This window comes from Gossypium arboreum, chromosome 7 (assembly GCF_025698485.1).
Source record: "Gossypium arboreum isolate Shixiya-1 chromosome 7, ASM2569848v2, whole genome shotgun sequence".
Classification (NCBI taxonomy): domain Eukaryota; kingdom Viridiplantae; phylum Streptophyta; class Magnoliopsida; order Malvales; family Malvaceae; genus Gossypium; species Gossypium arboreum.
This window is the reverse complement of record NC_069076.1, coordinates 92,845,847-92,860,705: the sequence shown is the minus strand read 5'-3', so window position 1 is coordinate 92,860,705 and position 14,859 is coordinate 92,845,847. Positions and strand designations below refer to the sequence as shown.

The window sequence follows — 14,859 nt, the reverse complement described above, 5'->3', positions numbered from 1 at the left end:
TGGATTATTTTATTATTTAAATTACAAAATTGAATGAAATTATTAATTTAGTTCAAGATCGGGGGAAAACATGTTTTAGGGATTAAATTGAAAAGTGTTGAAATTATGAAAAATTCTGATATTTTATAGAATTCATGGATTGTTATCAACATATATGAGAATAATAGCGGAAATAAGGATTAAATTGCAAGAATTTTATTTTTCTAACACTAAGGATGAAATCCTCATTAATTAAAAGTTTAAGGGCAAAATGGTAATTTTGCCTAGAGCATTAATTAAATGCATTAGAATATGAAATGAATGAAAATGATGATCAAATTTATTTATAAAGATCTGGACGACTCAAATATGAGACTTGATCGTGGAAAAGAAAAGATATCAGATTAATGAAATTATAAACACAAACAAGCAATGAGGTAAGTTCGTGTAACTTGAATTATATTCTTAAATGCTTGAGATTGTATGTTATTTATGTGAATATGATTTGAATGTTCATTGTATGAAAATTTATGAAACATTGATAAATTTGATAAAAGGAGAAGAAATCCCGGTTGAATGAAAGGAAAATTCGATGGATCTCTGAAAAGGAATTGATGGTAAAAAGCATTTAGCCCGGACGGGTGATCCTATCCTGATATAGCCCTCCCGAAGAATATGTGTAAAACGGATTTAGCCCGGACGGGTAATCCGAATTAAGGTCTGAATTTAGCCTGGACTAGTAATTCAGATCCAAGCTCATTAGAGTAATTGTCGTTGCAAGGGATTTAGCCTGGACTGGTAATCCCGACAATACTCTATGAGTTTATATTATAGGGATTTAGCTGACCGGTAATCCCATGTAAGGATGAGGTTCATGGAGTGTGCTCTCGATATGAAATGTGTAAGACCATGGTTGAAAGATACCATGGCAACCTGATATGAAGTGTGTAAGACCATAGTTGAAAGATACCATGGCAACCTGATATGAAATGTGTAAGACCATGGTTGAAAGATACCATGGCAACCTGTGTGTAAGACCATGGTTGAAAGATACCATGGCAACCTGATATGAAATGTGTAAGACCATGGTTGAAAGATACCATGGCAACCTGATATGAGATGTGTAAGACCATGGTTGAAAGATACCATGGCAATGTGACATGAAAAGAATAAGACCATGGTTGAAAGATGCCATGGCAACATGACAGAAAATGAGTAAGACCATAGTTGAAAGACACTATGGCATCACGTCAAAGATAAATAAGACCGTGGATGGGAGACGCTATAACATCTGTTGAACAATTGATATTCAGGTAAAATGTATCAGATGACGAATGGTTATATGAAATGGTTGTGTGAAATGTTTACAAGAACTGGTCATATGGAAATATATGTACAAAAGCGTTGTATGAAATAATTATGAAAATGGATAAACGAAATAAGTATAAGTACATGGAATATAATTTATGTTAAGTTTGATATAAGCTATTACCGAATAAATATACATAAAATATATGGAAATGATGAAGCATAAAATATTGATATAATGAAATGAATGATATATGCTTGTGAAGAAAGCGGTAAGAGCATGATATGTTTCATGACATGTACATATATGATTATCTTTGATATGTTGATACAAGGAAATTATGTAATTGAGACTATTATTAAACTCAAGTGCGACATGTCGAGAAAATAGATATATCAATGTTGAATTTATATGAGATATGTGCAAGTATACTAACAATGTTGTTGTTTGATGCTTATACAAGTGCCAAACTGTTGATTGAATGGTAATATATTTATTTTATATGATGCATTGAATCGGTAAGTATTTAAAATTTTTTAAGTGATCTGCAAATGGTAGTAATGCTCCGAAACCCTGTTCTGGCAGCGGATACGGGTTAGGGGTGTTACAAGATATTTATATTTTAAGCTCGTAATTCTTCTCCGGCTTAAAGTCGACACTTTCCTTCTAATTCTTAATCGAAGCTCATTCAATTTTATGCTCCGATTGAAATCCAATTCTATAGATTGGGCTGATACAAAAATGAACCCAATATCGGTGTCATAAATTTAACCATCGTAATAAATAATGGCTCTAATTCGTCTATTCATCTTTGCCCAAATAACTTGTTTCACATGTTTAAAATGAAAACATTATACAGAAAAAATAAATACTCATTATCCAAATTAAAACGACATGACTTACTTGAACTAATTTACTTTTTTGGGTTAATTTTTTAATTTCAGATTTTTAGCGTCGACAAGCCTCCTTACGCAAGTCTAATTATAAAACAATTTGCTTGAAATATGGAAACCTTTACCCAAAGTATTTTCTAACTTATAGGAAATTCTACCACTGGATATGAAACATAATTTTAAAATGTCGGAAAATTTTGAACATAACAAGTCAAAAAAGCACTTCTAACAAGAAACATTTTTCTGTAAAATTTTTAAAGATAACATTATTATCTGTCACAAAAAAATTAGGTGGGATTTTTTAAAATCTTGTGATGGACGCCTATCAAAACCTTGCATAATAATAAACATGAGGATTTTAATTTCTTTAATAGAAATATTAATGTTTTTAAGGCTTCATACATGGTTTTTACTTTTAACGTTTTTTCATTTTGGTATTTACATTTTTAAATTCATTTTGATACTTAAATTATTTGTCCTTATCTATCTTAAAATTTTAATATCATCCAATAAAAACATTATATGTGATGTACGATGTCATAAATTGTGAGAAAATGATAATCTAAATATTGAATTAGATAAAATATGTACTAAAATGAAAAATATGTACAATTTAAGAGTTAAATTGTGAATAAAACTTTTTATATATATTTGAAGCTACCTTATATATTAAGATTTTTTTAGTTCGATTATCGATAATGAAAAATCTCCCATGTTATAAAAATTTATCTTTTAAATATCAATTTAATCACTCATGTCAAAATACTGGAGATAATATTCAAAAAGCATTTAAAATTCATATTTCAAATAAATTAATATTTTTATTTTATAAATTTAAAATATATTTTTATTTTTATTTTATTGAAAGTTGATAAATAAATTCATTACCCAAATTTAATTAAAAATTACATCAGGTTTGAAAATTCACAAATTACAACTCAATGCAGCAAAAAGTATAAAAATAATATATATATTTTTATTTCATCCAAGTTTTTTTATACAAAATTTTTTAATACCTGTAAATTGTAAAATGAAAGTTTTTTTTTTTAAATAGGGCAACATATATTCAACTCTGAATTTAATTAACTTATCCCGAAATTAAATATTTTATAATCAGTAGATCAGTTGACTAAGATCAGAGACAAGCACCTGCTTGTATACTATATTTTGGCAATTAATTAGCTGTCTTTTTTTTAAAATTACAATTATAAATAATACATGTGCAAATCAACTATAGCTAAAATAAAATATTATATAATACAGTTGAATTAATAATCGAAATATCTCTAAAACGAAATTAAAATAATTTAAATAAAGTGAGAATCAAATTTGAGATATTGAAGTCTTATAACCTCAATTAGTTGTTATTTTGTTGCAGCAAAATCTTACGCCTTGCCCCTTAAAACTCTTTCCTTGTTATAGTAAAATTAAAAAGATTAAATTATTATTTGAGGTATGAAATTAGCAATTATTCTTATATTAAGGTTTAAAATTTTGTTTTTGATTCAAGTTAGTCCCTTGGATATTTTTTTGTCAAAGTTAGTTCCTGAACTTAGTAATTGTTTCCACATTAAGATCTAAACTTTTTTTATCCAAGTTAGTCCTAATGTTTCTTTGAAAATCTTAAATTCCAGACCTTAATGTGAGAACAATTATCAAGTTGAAGATGTGAAGCAATTGCCTAGTTCAGGTCCCAATATAAAAACAACGACCAAATTCAAGATTAACTTGGACAAAAAATAATTAAACTCTAATATAAGAATTAATACTAAGTTAAGATCTAAAATAATGATTTAATCCAATTAAAAATGGAAAGTAAAGCAAATAGGAATTTTTAATTTTTTTAAAAAAGTAATAATTAAAAATAGATGGAAGCAAATTAAATTATACAATCCCTATCACTTTATAATTATTTAATTAATTTGATTCTGAAAATGAAACGTGGCTTTAATTTTGTATTTTCATGCCCGCCGCGTCCAACTTTAATCACACCTCAAATCCTTTTTTATTACTTTATGTTGAAGCATTTTGATTTTTTTTAATGATGGTTGATTTTTTACTTAATAATTAACGGGTATAATAACTTTTTTGATCCTCTAATTTTACAAAAAAATATTTTAATCCTCTATTTAGTTTTTCATTCTTCCAACATTTAAACTTGCGTTGTTTGTCAAATTACCTCAAAATAGATAGAAAAGTTGAAATTTGTTAACTATGCTGACGTGAATTGTCACATGGATGCCACGTGACAATTAATAATTTTTTTAAAATTCAAAAAATTATTTTAAATCTAAAAAATTAAAAATTAAAAAAGTTTATATTTTAAAATTTATAAAAAATAATTAATTGCTAATGTTGTCACACACGTGCATGCCACGTCAATAACATTGACAAATGTTAACTTTTCCATCTATTTTGAGATAATTTGACAAATAATACAAATTTAATATTAAATGAGGTGAAAAATTAAATGAAAAGCTAAAATGATTTTTTTGTAAAGTTGGAAGGTAAAAAAATCATTATGTCTAATTAATATATATGTAATTGTGAAGTTTGGCCTACAAACCCCAATATTTTTATATTATTATTTCTTAGGTAAACTATACTAAATGTTATTAAACTATTAATAAGTTTATGTTTTAGTCATCCAACTTCAAAAATTACAAAATAGTTATTGAACTATTCGAAAGTTTTCATCTAAGTCATTGGACTATTAAAATTGCTACTATATTGGCCCTCTCTATTCATATCATCTACACTAATCGAAAGCTCTCATTCACTTTTTCTTCTACAGATCATTTTTTTTTCATGAAACAAATTAAAATCCAAATAACTTTCTTCTCTAATCTCCAACACTAATTGTCTGATCAACTTGGATCTAATGTATGTTTTCTACTCGTTGATGGGTATTAATCCACTATACTGATTATCAAATCATTGCTTAAAGCTTTCTAGTCAGACTTTTTAAAAAAAACTTAACAGTTCAATAACTTAAATAAAAACTTTGAAATACTTCAATGATTTAAATGAAAACTTTTGAATTGTTTAGTGATGATTTTGTAACTTTTAAAGTTGAGTGTCTAAAACTTAAACTTAATAATAATTTAATAACTTTGATTATAATTTATCATTTAAAAAACATATAAAAGAATTCCAAATTGCTGCAACAATAACTATACAAATTGAATATACATTTTAACTATTGAAATTTAAATTTACTAAATATTCACGTATATCATGTACAAGGGCGAGGTTAGGAAAAAAATTAGGGTCAAAATTAAATTATAATTTTGACAATAATAAAATATAATTTTACTATTTTAATAGCCTATATCTTTATAAATTTTAAATGATTAAATTAATAAAATTTTTAATCATTTTAAGGGGTTAAAGTGTAATTTTATCTTTACTAATTTAAAAATTTTAAAATTTAAAAGCCTAAATAAAAAAATTTATTTTAGGGAGGCCAAGCCCCTGCCAGCTCCCCTAGCTACCCCGTAACCATGTACAACATTTATAATCTTAATATTATTTAGTACCTAAATTCAATTTTATTATTTATTTTGGTATTTAAGTTTGATTTTAATGTTCGAAATGGTCAGATGTAACTAACTGAATTTTCCTGCTACTATTTAAGTTATGACTGAAAATTTAAAATTCAAAAAAATATAATGATTAAATTTGACCAAATTAAAATATAAAAACTAAATCTAAAATTTAAGCATAATACAAGAACTAATAGCAAAATTTAACCATAATTATACTAGCGAATCAAACACAGTCAAAGAACCGAATATCCGACCAGACAGTATATACATATAAATCCTGTCCTAATATGACCGTACATCTAATTATCACCGTATTTATTGCTACCACTTTAATTCAACACAATCTTCAGGATCCAACCTTCCCCCCCCCCCCAAAAAAAAAAAAAACCAAAGAAAAACCTCAAAGCCTGTGTCTTTCTCCCTTTTGTCTTCCACTCTGTGTGTGTGTGTGGTTTTTTTGAGGCTCTGAATTAGTGAAATCTGATATTAAAAAAGAGTTATTTTTGGGATTCAGTTTCCTACATATCTTCCCCTCCTTTGTTTTTCCAACTTCTTTTCCTTTTGGGGTTCAAAGAAAACAAAGAAAGAAGGGAAAAAAAGGAATTCATTTCTTTGTGTAATCTAAGCAATGATTAAGTGTTACCCTTTCAATCTTCTCTTTGTAAATATTGCTTTGATTTGCCTTGATGTTGTTCTAGCATTTATTGCCTTTTTCCAGGTTTGTTTTCTGCTTCTTCTTTTTTAATTGTTTATGTTCTGTTAATGCACTTGGCTTTTTTTTTTTTATGGTAATTAGTGAATTTGGGGTTTGATTTCTGTATTTAATGGGAGATTTTGTAATGTTTTTTGATTGGGAAATCTGGGTTTTTGTTTGCTTCCCGAGAAAATGTTGGAAATAAAAAAATCATAGAAACTTATTGAATTGCATATAGGCATTGCTTTAAGATTTTAGTTTTTCAGTACGTTTTAGCTTTAGAACCAAATCAATCAATTGAATGGCCGATTCTGTCCTAATATATACTGTTGAAAATTTTATGCCTTTTCAAAGTTTTGTAATAATTAGTGATGATTTTGGCCCTGGTGAAAGATCCCTGTATTATAGGGACTGTATCAAATTAGTTCCTCTATTATTAAATGAATCAATTTAGTCCCTACACTATTAAAAAAAATCAAATAAGGCCAAATTGGAATAGACTTAACATTTACTATTTAACTGGGCTGATTTTTTAAAAAGTTTTTATGTTTTTTAAATGAAATATTTTGTTTGGAATTGAACTGCAATTGAAAAAAAAAAGAATTTTCAAGAAGATTTTAATACAGTAAATATTATCTCTGTTGCAATTTGGACTTATTTGATTCTTTTTAATAGTATAGGGACTAAATTGATCCATTTAAAAATAGAGGGACTAATTTGATATAGTCCTTATAATGCAGGGATCTCCTAGGAACTTTAACCTTTTGGCTCTTCTTTGTGTTGATTTTTTCTTAAATCTGGGGTTTGAATGAATCTTTTCTATTTGTTAAAATGTAAAAAAAGAAAAAAAGAAAAGAAGAAAAAAAGAAGTGAGCCGATATAAACCTTTAGCTGCTGCTTCGATTCTTCGTTTTCCTTGAAGCAACCGTGTTGGATACATATATAATTAACTTGATTTAATTTCCTTGCATAGCTTAAAAAGCATTACAAATTCATATTTCGAGTTTGTTTTTCTTAATTATATGTATCAGAAATGTTTTGACATGTATTTGTAACCTTTGTTTAACCAGCTTTGTAGGATTCACCTACGGAATCAACGAGTTGGGTGGACACGTCAAAAAGTAAGTTTATGTGGTTGTTCTATTTGTACTTGTTCATGTGGTTCTTAGTTTGCTCACCTCGGCTTAATAAACTTCGGGTTCCCACTTCTGAGTGTACATAGGAGGAACTCTTATGTAAGAGTGCAGATGTGATATATGTATGCTATGTCATGGTACTTAACAATGCTTACTTGTATCTAATACTCGCACTTGAGCCCGAGTAACATAGCTCATTTGTATCAAGTTGTTTCTTACATATTGTATGGCTCAACTTTCACATCTTTTCACTTAAGATTGTTGTATAAAAGCACGAAATTCACTTATAGCTATGTTTACGATTTCATGTAAATTGATAAACTATGAAACTTTTTTTTGAAAAGGAACTTGATGCTATTATTCTTTTTTGTCTCAATGAAACTATATTGATGGAACAAAATGCTAATTGCAGGTTCTTCATCTCATGATCGGCTCTTCTAATTGTGGTGAGAGTAAGACAAAAGATGTCGAGAGGCATGGATCTAATTGTAATTTATATCTAGTGTTTTGGAAATGATATCGCATTCATAGTTTTGAAGCCATGATATAACGTGCGACTTTTCCTTGAACAAGAATCGACCTATGAAATGATATATATAGGAGCTCTTCTAAGACGGAGAACATGAACTTACGGGATGATTATTATGAATACGTTTATTTCTTAATTCGTACTAGCATATTTTGCAATGCCAATTATTCATTGCAACCAGGATTCATCAAGAAGAGCTAATCTATGTTGGCCAACCTAACAATTTCTCGAGTTCCAAGCTCCAAGATCCCCTTTATGTCTTCTTGTTTTCAAGTGTCTCAGTGTGTCGGCCTTTCAAAATTGTTCTGTTTCGATCTTTTTGATCCCGGGAAAGGGACTTTATCCTATAGTTTCATGTGGAACATTGAAAGATTTGTTACCTTCATTGTGATCTAAAGAAATTCCAATCCGGTTTCCTTGGTTCTGAATTTACAAAACTATAACATGCAGTCGTGTCTAAATGTTTTTTTTTTCTGCATCAGATAATTATCTTTGGATTTTCTTTTGTCTTCTGACAGGTTATTTCATTTATTTTTTGTGCATGGTTGTTGCCACATGCAAAAGGTGGCTTTGCTGGTCTAATGTGTGTGGCTTTGTTCTAATGGGTACGTTTCTCTCAAGTGAACAACAATTTATATTTACCTTTAGTACTTGTTTCTATAGCTGTTTTAACGAGATCTTCCCATGGTTTAATGGTGAAAACGATACTGCAGCCTTGCCCAAGATTCTGTTTTTGGCTGCATTTCTTCTTCTACTATCTTTCTGGTAAGTCGGACCATGTCTTAATGATTTTTTTTAATATGCTCTCATGTTGATTTTGGGTAAAAGTACCACAGTGGCCCTTGTACTAGGAGTCAAATTGCATTTTACCCCTCTATATGTTAGATGAACAAGCACATTGATCCTTTTTGTTAAAATTTTTATCCCTTTGTACTGTTAAAATCTGGCGTGGTTGACGGAATAACCAAATAGTAACACATGGCGTGCCACGTGTACCTCATGCTGATATATAGAGGCCAATATTTAATAGTTTAACAAAAGAACCAGTTTGCTTTTGATATAACATATAGGGGTTAATTTGCTTATTTTTTGAGTAAAATGGGCAAAATACAATTTGACTTCTAGTAGAAGAGTCTCCATTGTACTTTTACCGTTGATTTTGCATGAGAATTTGAAAAATATCATGATGATCTTTGAAAGTTTTTGAAGGATGTGCTAGTAATTGCTGTTTAGATATGAGGCGTTTAGCGAGGAAATAGTGTAGTGTAATTTGAAAGGTACATGTACGCTTTTATGGGCAATGATTTTATAGGGCCGACCTTTGCCATCAAGCAAATGATGAAGAGGATGGTGATGAAGAAAATAGTAGTCGCAAGCCTTTGTTGGAAACTTCGAAGACCAAGGTAGGCTTGTCAAACATTGATATTCGTCAGAAATGTTGCTCGTTCCAAGGTATTCGAGTTGGTAGCAGACAAAAATTCGTTATTGTGGTATGAGTACAAATAAGTTCTATTTACAATCCAATCTTATGGTCGGTAGGTTTATTTTTATTTTCCTTCTTCCACCAGGTCATTGTGCTCAATGTCCTTTTAATAATTGCCTTTGCTGCAATAATCCGGATTGAACAGAAGAATCCTAGTGATTCTTTAGTATTTGCTCGGGTATGGATCATATTACTCCTTAATTATTATATGGTGATTATGATATAAAGGTTAAAATATGTCATAAGTCTTTGTTCTCTTTTCAAATTTGGAATTTAATTCCTATACTTTTATTGTCAGGAATTTAGTTTCTTTATTTTTCAAATTTCAAAATTCAAGTTTAATTGCTAGCACTGTTAATAGTTTTTCGTTAAATTTATTGGTATGACATTTTGAAATAAAAAAAATACTCACTTTGTATCCATGTAACTAAAAGAATAACGTTGTAATAAACTCGAATTTAGGTATTAATAATTGGATTTAAATTTTGAAATCTAAATAGTAGAGGGATTGAATTTTTAAAAATAAAAGTATGAGGACCAAATTCTAATTTTAGAAAGAATAGGGATTTATGACACATTTTAATAAAACTATTCCTAGATGGTATCAGAGCAAAATAGCAAGTGGTGAATGCATAAGATTGAAATTGTGAATGCCAAATCTTCTAATTGTTACAATCCATTGGAACTAAATTATATAGTTAGGAGAATATAACCTTTTATATTTTCAATGTGATTATTAGTTATCGGTCCGTAACAGCAATTCTTGCGCAGGTGTATATAGATTTTCTTGCCACGTTGGTGCTTCTAATGGGTGTAGCTCTCGGTTGCTATGGTGAGAAATGACTTCCTTTTTTTTTTTTTCCTAATGATATGTATGGACTCGAGCTTTTCAGCGTTTGTTATTTTTCCCCCTTGGATATGGATAATATTGCATTGGTTAATGGTTTTAAGAACTTTTTCCTTGGAGTTCATATTGATTCTTCGTTTTTCTTAAAGCACACAGATTAACACATATTCCGATATGAGTTTAAGGATATGACCCTTTATGGACTCTCTAAATACACAGAAAAACTTTGAAAAAGTAATCATATCTATGTCGGACATAAATTGGTATTCAATATTCACACTTGAGTGTGAGTAACATAGAGCTAGTCAAGTTATATTGAAATCACCTAACAAAGAGTATTGAGACAAGATCTTTAACAGTTGCATCAAACTTTTCCGAAACAAGTCTTTTTGTATTTATCTTGAATATTTTTCTTTTATTGTTTTTCAGGTTTCCTTCTATTTTCTAAATTGAGGAGAGTTCGGTCCGAGAAAGCTTCATCTGAAATGCGAAAGGTTTGCAATTGCTACCTGTTCTTCATTTAGCCTTCTTTTTGGTATTCTTGATTTCTTATCCCTTAAGCATGCTAAAAACACGTCATTAGAAACTTGGGGGTAAAGTAATTTCGATAAATACTAGAAGCTTGTCGCATTTTGCAGGTGGTTGGTTTAGCAGTTGTCTCGGTCTTGTGTTTCACATCGAGTTCTGTAATAGCTCTTTTCACAGATGTTCTTGTAAGTACTTGATATCTTAAGACCTCGACATGATGCTAAGATTGGGTAAATTACACCCAAGATCATTAAATTTTTAGTAAGTTTACATTTTGGTCACTCAAAAAAAAAAAAAAACTTAATAGCTCTGTGACTTAAATGAAAAGTTTTAAATAGTTTAGTGATTTAAATGAAAACTTTTAGTAATCATTTTGTAATTTTTGAAATAGAGTGACTAAACATAAATTTACTAATAGTTTTGTAACCTTGAGTGTAGTTTACTTTGTTAAGATTTCTTTCTGTTTTCACGAATTAGGCATGTGGTCTTTCTTATAGAACTAATATTTTTCTTTCTGTTTGCAGCTTTTTCATCATTGGAATCCAGAGAAGATTAATGGCATAAAAGCACCGATTCTTCTTATTTTGCACCATGTTTTAGGTATTTATTAGTGTTCGAAGATCAGGTTTATATTTACGATTTTTGATATAGTAAACAGTTTACATTTTAAATTAAATATTTAACGAGATAGTTTCTGTAAAATGTATGGAGTTAATGTTTAACCTCAACCGGCAGGATCATCAGTCCCCTTCGCTTTTGGACTATGGTTCATGAGAGAGCTACCAGCCCCGTCTACAAGTAATAGGCAAGTGCAGCCAAGAGCAATAACTTTTATTAGTTATGGACCGGCAGGAAGGCATCATCATCAGTACTGGCCTACCTCAACAAGTTTGGAAAAGCAGGTATCGAAAATCTGTTGTCATTTGCTGTTAACTTCTAAATATGCCAGCATAATATGCAGCTATGGATCGGTGAATTTTCGAGAGTATTCATTATTTAATCACTCAAAATTCTAAATACTCGCATAGGTTATGGTTGAAATCTATGATGTTCAAATGAACAATGACAAACCCAATACTGGGTTTTACTTCTATATTGCAGGTGTCAAGAACAAGTCCAAATTAAGCACATATTTATTCTAATCAACTAAAAAACACCATGTTTCTCTGCTGGCCTAGCTCCAAGGATGAAAAAGGGGATGGGAGTTTTTGCGATGTACAGCAGTCGCCATTAACTGAACTAATCAGTGTATTACAGATTTAAATGACCTTGTTTTTAATTAATCACCATAGTTTGACATCATTTGAAACATTATATATATATATAGGTGATACATGAGTGTTGTAGAAACAAGATAGATGTTTGGTTCTTTTTTTTTGTTGTTGTAAGATATATGATTGTTAAAGCATTGTGTTGTAAATGGATAAAGAGGTTTTTTTGTTAGAAACAGTTGAACATATAAGCTTTTGAACAATTTGACTCTTTCTGATTGTTAATGCATTGACAGATGTTTTTTTAATGTACACTAGATTGGTAGTGATGGCTGTCGATTCCACCAATATAAACTTACACTTAATTTGCAAATTAAAGTAGTATAGGGAGTAGGATCGATCCCATAGAGATTGGGTTTACTGAAAATTGTTTATCTCTTGACCAGATTTATGTATGGGCAGTTGTTGTGCTCGCGATGTTTAGGGGATAAAATATGAAACCTGAAATAAACACAAAAAAAAAAACGTAAAAAGTAAAAGATGAAATAAAAAAAACAACAACGAAGTAATCTGAAGAAAAATCAATTAAACTTAGCTCAGCCTTAAGCACGGGTTTTTCCGTCTTTGACCTAATCCTCGAAATTAGGTGAACTCCTCTTTTTCAATAAGCTAGTTATAGCTACCAAGGACGTCTCGGACACCAACTCTTCCTTATGTAAATTAGTTATGGAACGTCCTATAACTAACCCTTACCGATCGAACAACCTACGAAACGTTTGTAATTTAGAACTCCGGCAGCTTTGCGTTCTAGAAGAGCCTAGCTCGAACCAATGCCCTCAAACGTTGGGACATTTAAATTCGGTTACTACTTCCATTGATAGAACCAAACAACAATCCCCATTTGGCACGCCAATGTGTTCACGAAAAACCAATTAGACAATCGATCCTTTTAGAATTCCAACTGTACGTCTAGCCACACTAACTCAAACGACGTCCTTTTTGACTTAGTATTGACTTGACTTTGTGAGTTGACGAAATCATACTCTTAATCCGGAGAAATAATAAATATCGAAAATTGAGAGTTAAACAGCTCGGGTTTGTAACTCACGGGTTTTTGACGGGGTTAACAAAGGTTTAAAGCTGAAAGGGGTTTAGTGTGGCATGAATTTAATCATGCTAGAAGGTTGTGGATTGTGTTTTGGCTTTGTGTGAAGGATGATGGAATTTTGGAAAGGAAAGGGGTCTTGGAGAGCAATTGACCCAATTGTAGAAAAAAAACAAAAATTGGAGACAAAGCTACAAAATGCAACATCAAATTGAAGAGAAAATAAATGATATTCTAACTCTAAATTGAAAAATGAAATACAAGAGAGAGAGTAATTCTATTCCAAATAGAAGAAGGAATACAAATTAAAGGATGATTTTTCTAGGAAACTAAAAGTCCCTATTTATATACATAGGGTTACTAAAAATAGCCTATTCTAAATTAATAAAAATAAAAATAAATAAAAATAAATAATAAAACTAAATAAAACAAAATAATATCTTCTATTTTTAGATTTTTACAAAGTCAAAATTGATGTTAAATCCTTGGCCTTCCCATCTTTATGATTTGGCCCCAACTCAACGATTTGTCTTTCAATTTGGTCCCTTTTTGCTCGTTTTTGACCAATTGCATCCCTGACAAGATTAAATCATGAAAAACACCAATTAAGCAGGGATTAATTCAGAAATGAACCAACTTGAACACAAGAATTATGTAAATTAGTGTGTTTATCAGGTAGTGACCCAATTATTAGTATTTTTTTTTTGTCATCTAATTATGAAAAGTTACAAAATGATCACTTAATTATTTGATTTTTTTCATTTTTGGTCATCCAACTTTTTGAATTAAAATTATATACAATTGATTAAACACATTAATTGTGAATGAAAGAAAAATAGTTTTGACAGAGTTGGCTCTGTAAAATGAGATTTGATTAGGCTCGAGTTCGAATTTAGTCAAAATTTTATGGTTTTGATATATACATATGCAATTCAATCCCAATTCGGGTCTATACAATTACAACCATGTGGTGGAGTAGTTATAACGTAAAAGCAATTCAATACGGAGTATAATTTTGTCTGCTCACGATGATATTAAAAACATAAAAAATCTTTCTAATTTCTCTCAATTTTGATATTAAGCAAATAGGTCTTTTAAATAAAATTAGAATAATTTAATCTCTTATAATTACATAAGTGAGCATCTAAAATAATTAATCACAACACTAATACTTTTCATCATTTTTACATAATTTTAATTGATATAATAATATTTTTAGTCCTCAAAGTTAATTCATTCTTAGTTATATGTACTTGAAGCAAAAGTTGTTTTTTTTATATACTTTTTGAATTTTGTAGATTTTTAAAAATTATATATTTTTCAAATAATTTTTTATACTCAAAACCAATTTGATCAAATATATAAATATTAAAGACTTAATTTATTATTATATCAATTAAATTTATGTACAAATAAAAGAAAACATAAATAATCTTAGATTAATTATCTGTAATTGCTCGTTTTAAAATTAATGCTTCGTTTGTTTTATTGAAAATAGTTTCCAAAAATATTTTTATATATTCCTTTGTTTGTTTTATGAAAAACAACTTAGCCAATAGAAAATAAATCTTTTTTTTCTATAAAATGACTTATCATT

The 14,859-nt window shown here is 29.3% G+C and overlaps 1 protein-coding gene across 2 annotated transcripts; it reads left to right on the top strand.

Annotated features, from left to right (window-relative positions):
* The first annotated feature begins 6,088 nt into the window (after positions 1-6,088).
* On the top strand, positions 6,089-12,420 carry LOC108450992 (tobamovirus multiplication protein 1). Of its 2 annotated transcripts, none has more exons than XM_017748762.2 (13): positions 6,089-6,447; positions 7,494-7,544; positions 7,972-8,005; positions 8,607-8,693; positions 8,802-8,853; positions 9,401-9,578; positions 9,657-9,749; positions 10,343-10,403; positions 10,848-10,912; positions 11,057-11,131; positions 11,471-11,546; positions 11,682-11,848; positions 12,048-12,420. In XM_017748762.2, the coding sequence occupies exons 1-13, from the start codon at positions 6,358-6,360 to the stop codon at positions 12,069-12,071; spliced, it is 1,053 nt and encodes a 350-aa protein (XP_017604251.1). In that variant the 5' UTR covers positions 6,089-6,357; the 3' UTR covers positions 12,072-12,420. The 2 variants fall into 2 exon arrangements, with proteins under 2 accessions (XP_017604251.1, XP_017604362.1); XM_017748873.2 differs by having other exon boundaries at positions 6,099-6,447; positions 9,401-9,491.
* Positions 12,421-14,859: the final 2,439 nt, after the last annotated feature.